General features: G+C 40.0%; 2 protein-coding genes across 2 annotated transcripts in view; one reads left to right on the top strand and one right to left on the bottom strand.

The window, feature by feature from the left end:
• Positions 1–421: 421 nt before the first annotated feature.
• On the top strand, positions 422–3,113 carry LOC122453723 (tetratricopeptide repeat protein 30B). Its single transcript, XM_043487863.1, has one exon. The coding sequence runs from the start codon at positions 496–498 to the stop codon at positions 2,485–2,487; it is 1,992 nt and encodes a 663-aa protein (XP_043343798.1). The 5' UTR covers positions 422–495; the 3' UTR covers positions 2,488–3,113.
• A 7,065-nt stretch (positions 3,114–10,178) lies between these two features.
• Positions 10,179–16,395, bottom strand: part of AGPS (alkylglycerone phosphate synthase) — a 131,343-nt gene continuing 125,126 nt past the window's right edge. Inside the window, exon 20 of the mRNA XM_043487640.1 lies at positions 10,179–15,758. Coding sequence (XP_043343575.1) covers positions 15,637–15,758 — 122 coding nt within the window. The 3' untranslated portion in view covers positions 10,179–15,636. The remainder of the gene's footprint in view (positions 15,759–16,395) is intronic.

Genomic DNA, 16,395 nt, shown 5'->3' with positions numbered 1-16,395 from the left:
TGCACAGTGTCTAAAGGATCAAAAACGGAAGGGACTTCGAACCGTAAACCTTCCACCTCCGCGCCAGAGACACAACAGGCAGTCAACAATCCTCATTTACCACAGAACGGAGGGTGACCACGACCTCATCTCCCCTCACCCCAGGGTCCGCCCCGAGGGGACTACGCCTCCCAGGATGCAGCGGGGCTACGTCCGCTGGCGGCGCGAACCGGTGCATGCCGGGAAGTAGAGTTTCCGTCTTCGAACGGCCAGGAGGTCTTTCCTCTCGCGTCTAACGCCGCTCACACTCTGGAGTCTTCAGGCACCAGGCCAATAATTGAGATACACACATTAATGACTCTTTCCAATCTCAGGTTGATCGTTCCGCTGCAAAATACTTTAGAAGCAACCCCCCCACCCCCAAAGCCCATTAAAAACACCAACCTTCTTCGCAGCCTTCCGTTTCCGGTTGTCTTGTTGCCCTGGTAACGAGCGTAAGCAACCTCGGAGGCGGTTATGGCGGGCCTGGGAGGTTCGCAGATCCCCGACGGGGAATTCACCGCGGTTGTGTACCGGCTCATCCGGGATGCCCGGTACGCCGAGGCCGTGCAGCTGCTGGGCGGAGAGCTCCAGCGGAGCCCGAGAAGCCGCGCCGGGCTGTCGCTGCTGGGCTACTGCTACTACCGCCTACAGGAGTTCGCGCAGGCGGCCGAATGCTATGAGCAGCTGGGCCAGCTGCACCCGGAGCTGGAGCAGTACCGCCTGTACCAGGCCCAGGCCCTGTACAAGGCCTGCCTCTACCCAGAGGCCACCCGCGTGTCCTTCCTCCTCCTGGACAACCCCGCCTACCACAACCGGGTCCTCCGTCTCCAAGCCGCGATCAAGTACAGCGAGGCAGACCTGCCCGGGGCCAGGAGCCTGGTGGAGCAGCTGCTGAGTGAAGGAGAAGACAGCGGGGGCGAGAACGAGCTGGATGGCCAGGTCAATCTGGGTTGTTTGCTGTACAAGGAGGGACATTATGAAGCCGCGTGTTCCAAGTTCTCTGCGGCCCTGCAGGCTTCGGGCTACCGGCCTGATCTTTCCTACAACCTGGCTTTGGCCTATTACAGCAGCCGGCACTATGCCCCAGCTCTGAAGCATATCGCGGACATTATTGAGCGTGGCATCCGGCAGCACCCAGAGCTGGGTGTGGGCGTGACCACTGAGGGCATTGATGTTCGAAGTGTTGGCAACACCTTAGTCCTTCACCAGACTGCTCTGGTGGAAGCCTTCAACCTCAGGGCCGCCATAGAATACCAACTGAGAAACTATGAGGCGGCCCAGGAAGCCCTCACTGACATGCCACCAAGGGCAGAGGAAGAGTTAGACCCCGTGACCCTGCACAATCAGGCACTAATGAACATGGATGTCAGGCCCACAGAAGGGTTTGAAAAACTACAATTTTTGCTCCAACAGAACCCCTTTCCCCCAGAGACCTTTGGCAACCTGTTGCTGCTCTATTGTGAATATGAGTATTTTGACCTGGCAGCAGATGTCCTGGCAGAGAATGCCCATTTGACTTACAAGTTCCTCACACCCTATCTCTATGACTTCTTGGATGCCATGGTCACTTGCCAGACAGCCCCTGAAGAGGCTTTCCTTAAGCTTGAGGGCCTAGCAGGGATGCTGACTGAACAGCTCCGGAAACTTACCATACAAGTGCAGGAAGCAAGACACAATAAAGATGATGAAGCTGTCAAAAAGGCAGTGAATGAATATGATGACACCCTTGAGAAGTACATTCCTGTGTTGATGGCCCAGGCCAAAATCTACTGGAACCTTGAAAATTACCCAATGGTGGAAAAACTCTTCCGCAAATCTGTGGAATTCTGTAATGACCACCATGTGTGGAAGCTGAATGTGGCTCATGTTCTGTTCATGCAGGAAAACAAATACAAAGAAGCCATAGGTTTTTATGAGCCCATAGTCAAGAAGCATTATGACAACATCCTGAATGTCAGTGCTGTTGTGCTGGCCAACCTGTGTGTTTCATATATTATGACAAGTCAAAATGAAGAAGCTGAGGAGTTGATGAGGAAGATTGGAAAGGAGGAAGATCAGCTCTCCTATGATGATCCAGATAAGAAAATGTACCATCTCTGCATTGTGAATTTGGTGATAGGGACGCTTTACTGTGCCAAAGGAAATTATGACTTTGGTATTTCCCGGGTTATCAAAAGCTTGGAACCTTATAATAAAAAACTAGGAACTGATACGTGGTATTATGCCAAAAGATGCTTCCTGTCATTATTAGAAAACATGTCAAAACACACCATCATGCTTCGTGACAGTGTCATTCAAGAATGTGTTCAGTTTTTAGAACACTGCGAACTTTATGGGAGGGACATACCTGCAGTTATTGAAGAAACCCTGGAAGAAGAAAGAACGCATATTGGAAAGAATACAGTCACATATGAATCCAGAGAGTTAAAAGCTTTGATTTATGATATTATAGGATGGAATATGTAGTAGTGTCTGATAGTGGCCTTATCATAATGGTTTTATATCTGTTTTTCACTCTTGCTTTTTATCTCCAGTTAGCTAGTGGCATATTTACATTTGTTACATGTTGGACTTTGTACAGTTCAAAATTATAATAAAAATAATTAGTATTTTTAAAAAATCTTCACAAAGTGAAATGTAAGAACATCTAGAAACATTTATGAAAATTCAGAACTGCCTGGGGACACTATTTCTATTAGAACTTGTTAGAACCCATGTTCCCTCTCTGTTACCATTTGTGCTTTGTATTTTGAGTGACCTGCATAAAGGTTATATTATCCAGGGACTTGGTACTAGTCCTATCAGGCCCAGAACTCTGTAGTTAATGTATAGGATTTCTAGGCTTTTAATAATCTCAGGGATTGTGTGTTCTAATTCATAGTTTGTAATGAATACATATTATATAGCATTAGGATGTTTTTCAGAGTTTTCAATATAAAATATAATGCTTTATGTAAACAAAATACCTTACATTATAAATGTTTTTTTGTTGCTGTTTTTTTTTTTTTTAATGTGCAAGTCAGTGGGAGACCTTGTGCCCTTAACAAAATTATGGTGCTGTGGTTTAGAGACAATAAACAGTTGTCAAAGAATTTTACATAGTTTTCTTTTGTTCCACTTGTTAGTAATCTGAGTACATAAGCAACATATAGTGTTTTTCGTAACTCTGTTCTCCTTTATCTTTAACAGGAATAGCAGAGGTCCCATGAGAACTGGGTGCTTAACTTCCCACGTTTGTATTTGTAACTTAGGATATGTTAATGCTGGCGTTGTTTGTGTGTAGTAACCTCTCAGGAAAAGAAAAATCTAAGCTATTTCCATGACCCCACCAAACTTCTCTCCCACCTCCATCACAGATGAAAAGGTCAATTCTGAAACCTCCTCTGGTAGATTCATAATGCTGTGTTATGGCCACAACCCTTCCAATGAAAACCCCACTCATTCTGCTTAGGCATTTTTATTTTCTGAACCATACAAGAGCCTTACCTTGTTTCCCCACCCCTTTTCTTTCCATAAATCTGTCAACCCCAACTCTTGACCTGGCTTAGAGAAAAACAAAGTAGCTTGAATTATATGAAATTGCTGGTTTTGGAAGTTTTTAAACTATAAAACTAGCAATTTTTTATGGTCCAACCTAATAGTGTTCTACTGAAAGATAGTGAACCCTGCTGTGATGTTCAGTTCAGTCGCTCAGTCAAGTCCGACTCTTTGTGACCCCATGGATTGCAGCATGTTAAGGTTTCCCTGTCCTTCACCATCTCCCGAGCTTGCTCAAACTCACATCCATTGACTCGATGATGCCCTCCAACCATCTCATCCTCTGTCGTCCTTCTCCTGTCTTCAATCTTTCCTAGCATCAGGGTCTTTTACAATGAGGCAGTTCTTCGCATCTGGTGGCCAAAGTATTGGAGTTTCAGCTTCAGCACCAGTCCTTCCAATGAATATTCAGGATTCATTTCCTTTAGGATGGACTGGTTTGATCTCCTTGCAGTCCAAAGGACTCTCAAGAGTCTTCTCTAACACCACAGTTCAAAAGCATCAATTCTTCGGCACTCAGCTTTCTTTATAGTTCAACACTCACATCCATACTGGAAAAACCATAGTTTGACAGACCTTTGTCAGCAAAGTAATGTCTCTGCTTTTTAATATGCTGTCTAGATTGGTCACAGCTTTTCTTTTAAGGAGCAAGTGTCTTTTAATTTCATGGCTGCAGTCACCATCTGCAGTGATTTTGGAGCCCACCAAAATAAAGTCTCTCATTGTTTCCACCGTTTCCCCATCTATTTGCCATGAAGTGATGGGACTGGATGCCATGATCTTAGTTTTTTGAATGCTGAGTTGAGATGATGATTTTTTTTTTTCCCTTCAAGGAGAAATCACTTAGCCACATAGGTACCCACACAGGGACACACATAGGTTCTCAGCATAAATCCTCTGTAGCATGACCTTCTGGGTGCTCAAATTCTACTAGAGCTATCAGAAAATGGCTTATTATGAAGTCCAACGATTTTGAATTTATAGCAATTTTAATCTTAATTACATAAGCTGATACCATTTACCACTGATGTTTGAACCCACACTGGGAGGACAATCAGTGTTTAATGACCCCTTTAGTGCACCCCTTAGTGCAATTCCATCACTGGGAAATGTTCTTTAACAACCTCTGTGCTAAAAGTGTTGTTGCTTCATTGTGCAGTAGCTCTGTGCCCTCTCAATCTTCATAGCCCCTTAGCATTTGGAAAGTAAATCAATTGAAATCTTATTTTTAACAGCCATGTTTTAAAAAAATAGGGGTTTTTTTTTCATATTTCCTCAACTTTTCTCTTAAAAAAAAAAAAAAAGCAGAAAGTGTAAGTAATGTTAACCACCCAAAGTAAATGTTTTCCAGATTCCCTTTTGCAAATAGCTCAGTCTTTATTCAACCACACTTTATTTACCCAGGTGCTGTGTGTTTCTGGTTTGCATGTATGTGTAATTTAGCCTTTCAGAACATAAAAAGCTTTTCAGAACAGTTTTTAACCCCTTGCCACTAGGCAGTTGGGATTTCCTGGTTAGTAATGCATCAGGAAATCCTGACTGGTCCTACTACTAAGGGAAGGAATAAAGGTCAATTATGGCATTTGTCCCCTTCCTTACACAAGCTCTCCAGAGAGATACCCACCAGAATTGATAGATCCTGTTGCTACCTGGCAACAGCCAAGCCTCCTGAATCAAGCCTACAAAACTGGCCAGCCCTCAGAGCCCTGGAGGAGACTGTGAAGACTAACTCCCCAGGCACTTACTGTCCTCTAGTTTTAGGATATATTTATTTTAAACTCGCCTTCAAAGTACTCACCTCTGTTTATTGATTTCAGTAGGCAAATAACTTTATGATGACTCTATATTGCCATTTGAACAAAGGCATTCATCCCTAAAGCTTTTTTCTATGCTCTTAGAACTTCATGGACTCAGTGCTAAAAGCACTTTTCTCAACCAAAAAAAAAAAAAAAAAATTCCCTTTATTTCTTCAGTGTTTTACTCCTTTAAGATTTTTTCATAATTCCCGCACAGTATATTTTAAAGGACTACATCCATTATTTCATAGTCTCAGTCAACCCACCTCCTCACACATTCAGAATATAAGCATGTTGTACCCTAGTGGTTATTTCCATTTTCTCAGACATGAACAAAACCTTGCTCTGTGCAGAACCACCAGCTAGACTCGTTTGATCAGTGACAACACGCCTACAAAAGGATTCACATTCCTATGACGGCCCCTCTTTGAATTTGGCCTTAGCTGTGGCCAAGATATTCGCATCAGTGTTATTTGTGAAGGTCAGGTGTGTAGTGGCTAACTCTGACCCACTGGTGAGCAGCAGACAACGGGGAACAGGGAAAACTGCCGTGATGTTTGGCAGAGAGCTCCGAGCACCGAGACGGCTGTAGTCACAGACACTCCCCGCCCCCGAGGGGTGACACAGGAACGTATAGGCATGGCCCCCAAGACCTCAGAGGAGCACCTCAGATGGAATCCTAGCAGAACTGTCAGAGGTTTGGCCTGAGGTTATTAGAACAAATTGTGTGTAGAAGGCTATGGGGTAGTTGCCCAGATAAATAAGCTTACAAGGAAAAGTGAGACAAGAAAGGGCAAAAGAAAAAAAAAATTTTTAAGAAAGGGCAAACGGCTTGGAGAAGCTTTATAGGAGTAACTTTTTGAGCCTTCTGCCATATAACTATAGCTCGCACTCATTTCCACACTGGCATTTGGAGGGTTAGCAGTGCTCGAAGTCTAACCTAGGTAAGCGGTGTATGGCTGTCTGCACTACCTGATTTTAAAAAGATAACATCACCAAAAACAAATCTTCCATTTCTAGTGAATAGCAGCATTTTTAAATACAACCTTTTGTCTTAGGTTCTTTTTTTTTTTTGTCTCAGTCTTTTTTTTTTAATGACTACCAGCGATCTGGAAACATCTGGGAGATTGTGCTTTCCTGAAAGTGCCTTCTCCCACACTGAGCAGCTTCCTAGCAATGGTGTAACTTGCAGCTCACTACCCACCATTCACTAACTGCCTCTCATCCCGTGTTGATCTACAGCCAGGACTAATGTGACATTTGGAGCTTTTGTTTTCATTTACTGGGCTATACCCTTAGTATTAGTCAAACAACACATTTTGTAACTCTGGGTTCTTGGTTGTCCAACCACATAATCACCATGGCTATAGCCACCAGATTCTAAATTTATACCTTCCTTCTAACTGTAAAATATATGCAACTTTTTGAGTTCCTTAATGTTGCTCAAATCCTTCAGCAGCAACCTTAATTCTTAAATTAGGAGTTTTAAGGAACTGTGAATTTCCCAAGAACCTAGATTGGTTTTAGATCATAAAAAAACATGTCTTTAATCTTAGTTTTCAATTTCTAGTCTCCCTATAGGAAAATATATAACTTACGGTAACAGGTTATTCTTACATTTTTAAGTACAGCTCAAAGGAATACAATATAAAAATTATAAAAATGCAAATTTATTAAATTCCTCAAACACAGCACTTCCTTTTATGAGTCTCATATTAAACCTATAAAGGCATCATCACAGGACCTTGTGGATTAAACATTTACAGAGCATGACAGCACCTGGGACAAAAGGCTTCCTGGTATTTCTATGGCACGTAGTCATGAAGATAGCAGTCTTTCCTCTCTACTTAGGAGACTCTGTTTCCTTACTTGTGGTCTTCAGTGGAAGGCAATGACTAATAATCTACTTTAAAAGGCGGAAATTCTGTATACATCTGACTTCTGACTGACTACAGGGCACAAACAGCCTCGAGCAGTGAAGAAGCCAGCAGAGGCACTTGATTTTGTCAGACCTGGCTCCATCTTCTGGCAATGCCACTTCCTGGCTACTAACAGTGGGTGTCAGTCATCGTCACTAAACCTCAGTTGGGCTCCTCAGGTGGCACAGTGGTGAAGTATCCACCTGCCAATGCAGGAAATGCAGGTTTGATCCCTTGGAGAAGCAAACGGCAGAACACTCCATTATTCTTGCCTGAAAATTCCATGGACAGAGGAGCCTAACGGGCTAGTCCATGGAGTCGCAAAGAGTCAGACATGACTGAGCGACTGAGCAAACCTCAATTATTTCACTGGTAAAAGGGGGACAATACCACCCACTTTACAGGGCTGTTGTGATTACAATCAGAACTTCTTGTCTAGGGTTAAGTGCCCAGCAGTGTCTGGCTAATAGGGGGAAATTAGAAAGTTATTAATGCAATAATCAATTCTAGGGTAGTGCATCCTAAGTCGCTTTAGTCACGTCTGACTCTTTGTCACTATGGACCATAGTAGTCCATCAGGCTCTCCTGTCCATGGGATTCTCCAGGCAAGAATACTGGAATGGGTTGCCATGCCCTCCGTCAGGGGATCTTCCCGACCCAGGGATTGAACTCATGTCTTTTATGTCTCCTGCACAGATAGGCGGGTTCTTCACCACTAAAGACATCTAGTGTTAGGCAAAAATACAGAGACTCAATTAGAATCTGGAGAAGGCAATGGCACCCCATTGCAGTACTCTTACCTGGAAAATCCCATGGACGGAGGAGCCTGGTAGGCTGCAGTCCATGGGGTCGCGAAGAGTCGGACACGACTGAGCGACTTCACTTTCACTTTTCAGTTTCATGCATTGGAGAAGGAAATGGCAACCCACTGCAGTGTTCTTGCCTGGAGAACCCCAGGGATGGGGGAGCCTGGTGGGCTGCCGTCTTTGGGGGTGCACAGAGTCGGACATGACTGAAGCAACTTAGCAGCAGCAGCAATTAGAATCACTCAGACTCAGTCAGAAGGGACATCAGAGATTTTTATTTTACAAAAGATATTAGGCCCAAATAGGAAAAGTGACTTGTGGTTGGCAGATAAAAATTGAGCATCCACATAATTTCCAGACTAGAACACTTTCCACCGTGTTCTTAAACTTAGAACTCTAACTTCTCCTAAGTTATTTTATAGCTTATAGCGACACATTTCAGTCATTTAAAAAAAATTATCTTTTCAGCTCTAATGTGGGCACAATACGGTACAAAGGATGTAGTAGAACTTAGCAAGAATGGATTTAGAGGTTTCCATCAGGCAATACTACACCCAATCAACAGACATCAGAAAATGCAGCACAAGTTGACTTTACAAGTATATTGAAAAAGAAAGAGGCCCCTGAGGGCAAACACAGGCAAAAGTAAATGTGATAGCAGTTAAGATCCCATTTGTTTTTCTGATAGGGTAGCACAGGAAACTGGAGCAGTATGGTTTATCAAAGGATTTCAGTCTGGCACCTGGTTAAATCAAGTAGATGTAATTGCATGTTTAGTGTCTGTCTGGCGTAAGCGTTGATTCATTGAAAGAAAGCCTATTTGTTGACAAAATGCAAAAATAGAGGTGAACAATAAATAGCATGCTAAGTGGAAATGCTTAGTGCCCTGACCCTTGAATGCTCTTTCCTGGATGTGTTATTGGGCAGGCCCTGGCTGTGAGTTCCAGAGACCTGCCATTACTTGGATAAGAATCCAGAACTGTACATGTCTGGATTCTATTGCTGTCCCAAAGCTGGATGGGGCAAACAATATTCCTTGTAAGAGCCAAGAATCTAAAGTTTTGAAAAATCTGCAACTAAATAGAGTAAGACACAAATTTTAGTAAGAATAAATATAAGTAATGAGGCTTTATATATATATATATATATATATATTTTTTTTTTTTTTTTTTTTTTAATCAGCCTCCATGGAGATGTGGCGAAAATGGAACATGCAGAAAAGACAAACTGTTCAATTCAAGGTCAGTGTGAGGTGCCAGTGCAAGGTCCAGCAAAGATGCATGAGTGACTAAAAAATATTGGAACAAGGAATGAGGAAATCATTGGAACTATTCTGGAACACGTAGGCCCTGACAACTCATTTTAAGAACATCAAGTAGGCATATATGGAGACAGATGAGGATGGTGAAGGGTCTAGAAGTGACAGGAGCAACAGCTGATTGGAAAAATCTAGGGGAACATGAGCTGTCTTTAAATATCTGAAGAGCTGCCCTGCAACAGAGCAACGGCACAGTCTTTATGACTAGATGAGACAGAAGTCACATTAATGGACAGGACACAGATTTTGGTCTAACAGGCAAAAACCTATGAATTCTGGAAGATTTCAGAAACGGGGAAAAGGCTTGCTAGAAAGGCAATAAATTCCCATGTGGTCACAGCAAATGTTCAGGAGGACTAGGTTATCTGTTTGTGGCCTGGGGGGATGGAAAGATTCGGTAGCAATTATATTTGACCAAAAGTAAGATGAGATGATTTCTAAGGTTCATTCAGACTGAGCCTTATATGAGCCAAGTAGAAAACTGCTTTAACTAACTATAACTAACTTATTATATAGGGCTATAATCTTGAAATGTATCGAGTAAGACTGGGTTTAACAGGTTCAATCCCTAGTTATTTCAGAGTCCACACAGCTCCAACCTTCCCTCCAGTGGGGGAACCACAGGCAGGGCCAAATCAGCATCTGCTCACTGGTCATTCACTCCTGGAGAAGACTGCTTACAGGAAGAGACTGTGTCGTTATTCTCTTGAGGATAGCATGAAGCTGTCAACAAAGATTAAATGAAATCAACAAGAACAAAGCAACAATTTCTGTAACAATGCGTGGTTTGGGTATTGTTTTATTATTTTTTCCCCAGCACATCTTAAAAATCACACATGGGCATTTACTTATAGAACAGTACAGTCTAGGAAAAGCAGTAAAAGGAGAATCCAAACATGCACTGGAAGTACAGTACACAGACTGTGTGTTGAGCCCTTTGGAAAACAGTATGGCTCAGTCTGAACTGACAGAGCTACGCTGGAATCCCTAAGCAATTTTCCTTCCCACTACATACCCACTTTGAAGACTATTAGTGTGAAGAACGGTTTGTATGCATTAGTTACAGCAGTATAATGGCTTACACACAAGTGCTCACCCACGTGTAGTTCCCAAAAGGTGACTACAGTCCTGGCAGGAAAGATGCACTGCCTTGGAGGAAGACTCGGGATAAGATATTATTCAAGTCAAGTTGTCTCAGAGCCAAAGTATTTCACAGGCTTAGCAAAAAAAGGACAAAAATGAAGGAACATGACCTACACATATTTCTCATAAGATTTATCATTGTTCAGAAACAGAAATATTTATTACTCTGAAGGCACCATCACACAAAAAACGACTGACGCACAACATAAGGAGTACGAACCCCACCCCCTCCCCGACTCCAGGCTCTGCTCCTCAGGGAGCTGTGTGAGCAAACAGCTAGGATGTGCAGTGGGTGTCTTCATGACACAGTGAGTATGCCACGTCCGCCGAGCCACATCTTAGGGCTACTAAGCTGCGACAGTAGGAGTGAAAATGCAAGAAAGTACATGTAAGTTCCACTGACTGAATAGGTGTACGTAAGAGTACAGGTCTACCACACGATTAGTTCAACAGGCAAGAACACGTGATTGAAACCAACACTGTGGAAGGATCTTCCATGTTTCTACACACAACTACTTAATTCCTGATGTGTTCTCGAAGAGGAATCGCTTTGAACTGCTACACAAGCTCTGTCTTTAAAGACTTATCCTCTCCCACTCATTTTAAATAATGGCTATTTCATGGGAGGGGAAAAAAAAAAATCCCAACAAGGCACTGTATGCTTTGGGGGAATATTCTTTAAATAGCTCAAAAAATAATTATTTATAGAAACTGTATACCAGCACAAGTGTTTCATGTCCTTTTTGATATGTGAACAAGACTGCTTTAGTGGTTAAACAACACGTTTCATCATAGGGTGCTCACAAAAAACACTACCAACAATAAGATGCCTTAAAAACATGTACATATACTACTTAGAAACCCACACTAAAACATTTGTTTCCTTTCTCTCTCTCTCTCTCTCATTTGGAAGTTCAGACTATTTGAAAAATGTTCTTAATGATACTTAATGTATTATCTTGTTCCTTGTGGGGAAGAAAAAGTATAAAGTAAACTCCTTAGGGAAGCAAAACAAAATCTTTTCATGCTCACAGAATTAAAGTTACTTAATTCTGTGATGGTTCTTTGGCTTCAGTGGTCCTTACTCACGTTTCTTAAGGAATTGTTGTGGTTAGAAGAGCACAAAAGTGCTCATTCTTTGAGGATCTTCCAAAGTTCAAATGGGAATGCTTCAGGTTCACAGGAAACTAAACACCTCCTAGGAATATAACATTGATTTAAAATAATTAGAGAGTAATTAAACCTAGCTAACAATATACTCAGCTATAAATCCAAAAAGATTTAGTTATATTTAGGTTGTACTTGATTATGCTTCATTAATAAAATCACAAAAATTTTGTTTTCAAATTAGTGGAAATATGAAGATGAAGAACTAAAATTGAAAGACAAACCCAGATGCAAACAGAAGAACAAACACCTTCATACTCCCCTTGAAGAAAAAAATCTCTTAGACCCAGGTCCATTTTATTAATAATATAAGTTTCTATAATCTGGTGACATTACAGGTAGCTTTTACAGTTAAATTTCATACTAAAGACAAACAGTTGGCTTAGGGAGAAGAAAGCTGAGTAACTTACATACTTTATGTCACACACTGTATTTCAATAGTTTAAAACAACCTTTTACACCTCCTGGATTTCAGCATCAATGTATATGAAATTAGTAAGGATTGAACACATATATTGACAGGTGGCTCATCTGGGAATGTGAAGACTTCAAGCTTCCAGAACTCGTTAAGCCAAAGGTGGTTCTGGATTCTTCAGTCCTAACCTGGCACTTCTTATTTTTGGCTTTTCACACACCATGAGCTAAACCCTAATTAAAATTAAAGTTGCTAAAGATTAGTTATTAAAGCTATCTTTATCTCCTGTCTCAGTGCTTCTTAAAATGTAGATATGCTTTCCACAGAATTCCACCTTGGTTGCTTCAAGCACCTGCATGTGCAGTTTATGCATCGATGCATAATAAATATTTGTGTCCTATGTTTACATAGAATAAATGCTCAACCAAACTCAGCCCATTGGAGCAGCTGAGGTTACAGGCTTCAGCTTGGGACCACAGGGCTTTTCTGATCAACTATAGTTAGGAAGTAGAAAATACAAAAGAATATGACAGCAGAAAAATCACTGGAGCCAACAGGCAAAAGTCATTTTCAAAAATGCAAGCTAGGACTTACTTAGCAGTTACTAAAGGGATATTCTGAAAGAGGTTTGCTTGTAACCACCTGCATCTAGTTTAATACACACACTGATAGAAGCTCATCCTTCACTGCATTTTTGTTTTCCAAAATACATCAACACAGCTATGTATACCAGAAGGCTTCCAGCTTCATAATTAGCTTTTAGGTAAGAGTACTATTTAGGAAGAAAACTCCCAATTCCTCAACATAGGAAAGAATGTAATCCTTCTTTGTGGTAAAATGCTGGGCACAGTAAACATGTGGCTTTTGCAATTCTAACTAAAACTAAAAAAGCTCATGTTACTTAGTATAAGACTAATAAACTCACTTATACATTGTAAAGTGCACCAAACATTAAGGCAACCATTTCTCTAAGGGTCAATAAAGCTTGTTCATACTGAGTCCTTAGTATTCAACGCCATTTCTCACTAGCAGCAATTCCTATTCCCACTAAAATGCCAACTCAAATGTGACATCATCAAATAAAATATAGCTAATTTTAGAAAGACAAATCAATGTTATACAGTCCTGAAAACCAAATAGGCTACATAAATAAACTTATTCAAGCCTCACATAAGCAACATCCCTGGCTTTAACTTTTATGAAGCCATTTTCAGATATTTCAGAAACAGGAGGCAAGGTTTTAAGTGCTTCTGTGGGTATACAAGAAGTCAACTCTCTGCAGACACTAAGTATATGCTCAGGCACCTCTCAGTAGCAGGAGTGTGGAAGCAGGGAAGTGCTTTCTGATTTACTAAATCAGAACGAAACAGTACTGACAAGTGTTCATATGTTTCAAAATCATCCCTGTAGAAATGATTCAAACTGCAAAATGTAGTCGTCACTATAAAATCAAGGTTGGGGAGTCAGGCATGCATCGGAGAAGAAAAACAAAAGCATAAATCACTAATTTCCATAAGGTTCATGTAGAATAATGAACCAACAATTTCAGGTGTTACATTTCCTAATCCTGAGGTTGCTGAAACCTGAACTCCCTGGGAAAGAATGTTATAACAATCACGTGCAAAGGAATGGATCTGCTTATGAATCTATGTTTTATTGTAAAAATATTACTCAGAAACATGTATACACGTCAGTGAGATATTAGTACTGTATTAAATTTTACATTTTGATCACCAATTAGAGAAATTAGTTTCATGAATAGATGCATTTTATAAAGCTGAGATTCTTATAACCCTAGAAGCAAGTGTTAATTTCCTCATCAGGTATCCAACTATTTCAAATATCAAGGGCTTGAAGCAAAGATCTGCTGGAAATTTTCTAATTAAAAATAAATCACCAGTGAAGAGAGGCAGCATCTAATAAATAATTATTTTGTTTTTGTTAAACTAGTATTTCAATTTTATTTGCTTCAGATTTTAAGTTTATTAGTTTGAGGCCAATTTTGTTAAAAATTATTTATCATTTTGAAGTCTTAAAAATATTACTTTGTCAATTTTAGATTTTCACTTTTCTGGTTAAGGCTACATCAGATATAAAAGGTATCAAACTGCCCAAAAATACTTTGGAGCTGTTGCTACATAAACAGACAGTGTGTCCTTTTAAAGGATCGTCTGCATTTTGACTTACATTAGTTGATCAAATATTAATTTTTAAAAAATTATCAAAAGTTAGATATTGCATTAAGAAAAGAATCCATCTCAAAATGTGAATCATGAACCTTGACAGTGATTCAACGTAACTATTTAATATGCAGGTTTGAATGTAAAAATGTTTGCTATGTGTGGTTAATGTTCTATTATTTAAGAAATATGATATTTCAAACTTTTGATTATGGCATGTGTATTAATAACTACTGTTTTAAAAATTTAGGTTAAACCAGTAATTCAAAAAAGGCATTAAACCATTGTTAAAAACTAAATTGAAACTCTACTTTTATATGGAAATTTTTCATGTTGTTTGGGCTAATTTTTTTTACAAAAAGGCTTTTTCTCATTGAAACTATTGAGGTTTTCCCATTTCAGTAGCTGAATGATGACTGCGTTTCTTCAGCCAAGCAATTCTTTGAACTGGAGACATTCAATGTAAGGAGTCTTCCTTCTGGCAGCTTCTCCTGCATCTCAGCAACAAGAATGTGAAATGAGAAACATCGGTACTCTAAATTGAATAAAGGCATTTCTTTCATGGTAAACCTTTTCTTCACATACAATGAAAGAGACATCAGCTTTCCTTATAAAACATATAAAAAATGAATTAGGATATAACCATATGTTATCTCAGTGATACAAATTCAACTCATACCTCAGCAGAAACAGAAATATGGAGAACAAAAGATGTCCCCTGACAGAATAAATCATCCTAATGATTTAAGGTTTCATAACTGGATACTAATTTCAAAGAAAAATGTAGGCCACGCATCTTACAGAACTGGAGGAGTCCTAAGTAAGAGGTTGCCTATACTCTTTCACAGGTATTTTCCCTTAATGGCCTACTCACACTAGTAACGCACTCTTAAAAAAACATACATGTATATAACTCCTCAGTGGAATCCTTCCCCACATAGCTGCTTCTCAGAAACATTCTTTTAAAAAGCGGGCAGGCGAAACAATAGATGACACCAAAATCTGCCTTTGTTCCCCAAGAAGAAACATCAATACAAAACAGCTGGCAGCATCCTCCTCTGAAATAACAACTGGTAGCCAGCCTTGTGCTGCCTGACTGAAATTTGAAATGACAACCAGTTGGCTGTAAACTAATGCACCTACAATGAGAGAGATTTAGGAATACCATCTGTCAATCCATAGATGCAGAAACAAAACAAACTACAGAATGAAACAAACTTATTTTAAACCAACAAACAAATGCAGCTGAAATAAAGTCCATGATATATTTGATTACTGGTATAACCATAGTTAAAGACTTAAAAGTGACATTTTTCTTAGCAATAGTAATGGATTTATAAAAGGTTTCTGTTTCCAAAGATGTTATTGGGGTCCACATATTCCTTGACAGACTTCAGCATCCCAAAGCCGACATCAGAGATACTTTCCTTTAGCCACTGCTTCCGTAACTTGCCCACTGAAAAAACAAAATCAAAAATGCTTCAATATACACTACGATGGTGGAAACCAATCAATCTTGCGACCATGAATGAACAAACACTGTGTGATAAATGCTTTTATTCAAAAATGAGAAATGTTTTGCTTTATTTGATTTATTGAGCCCACCAGACTATCAAGCTCATTAAGCCCAATGTATTCCCAAGGGAAGCCCGTGCTCCACAGTGTCTCCTTTCTCTGCAGACTATAAAATGGAGATGGAGGAAGCTTGGACTGAGATTATGGCCCATTTTACAAATAACAAAATGAGGAAAACATGCATTTCAAAAGAACCCACCTCTGTCTGGTCTTTACCAAAACATGCCAAAGTTTCAGAGAAAATAAAATTAACTAAAGAAAACACACCCAGATGATTTTTTTGGGTATACTAGAGCAAAAATGACAAGATATACATATCCATAAAATAGTCTGAGAAGAACAAAATCTTTTTAAAAATTGAAAAAATCTGAACTTTGGGCTTAAGAAAAAAAATCTGGTTATGAAGCTTTCCATTTACATTTTCTTTCCATGTAACTTTACAATAAATTTGCATGTTCAAATAATGGTTATTTTTCTTCCTATTGTTTTTCCAGAATTAAGAGATTTTTTTAATCACT

The sequence above is a fragment of the Cervus canadensis genome, chromosome 15 (genome assembly GCF_019320065.1).
Source record: "Cervus canadensis isolate Bull #8, Minnesota chromosome 15, ASM1932006v1, whole genome shotgun sequence".
In the NCBI taxonomy this organism is placed as follows: Eukaryota; Metazoa; Chordata; class Mammalia; order Artiodactyla; family Cervidae; genus Cervus; species Cervus canadensis.
The sequence above is the reverse complement of the archived record's forward strand: the minus strand, read 5'-3'. Positions and strand labels throughout refer to the sequence as shown.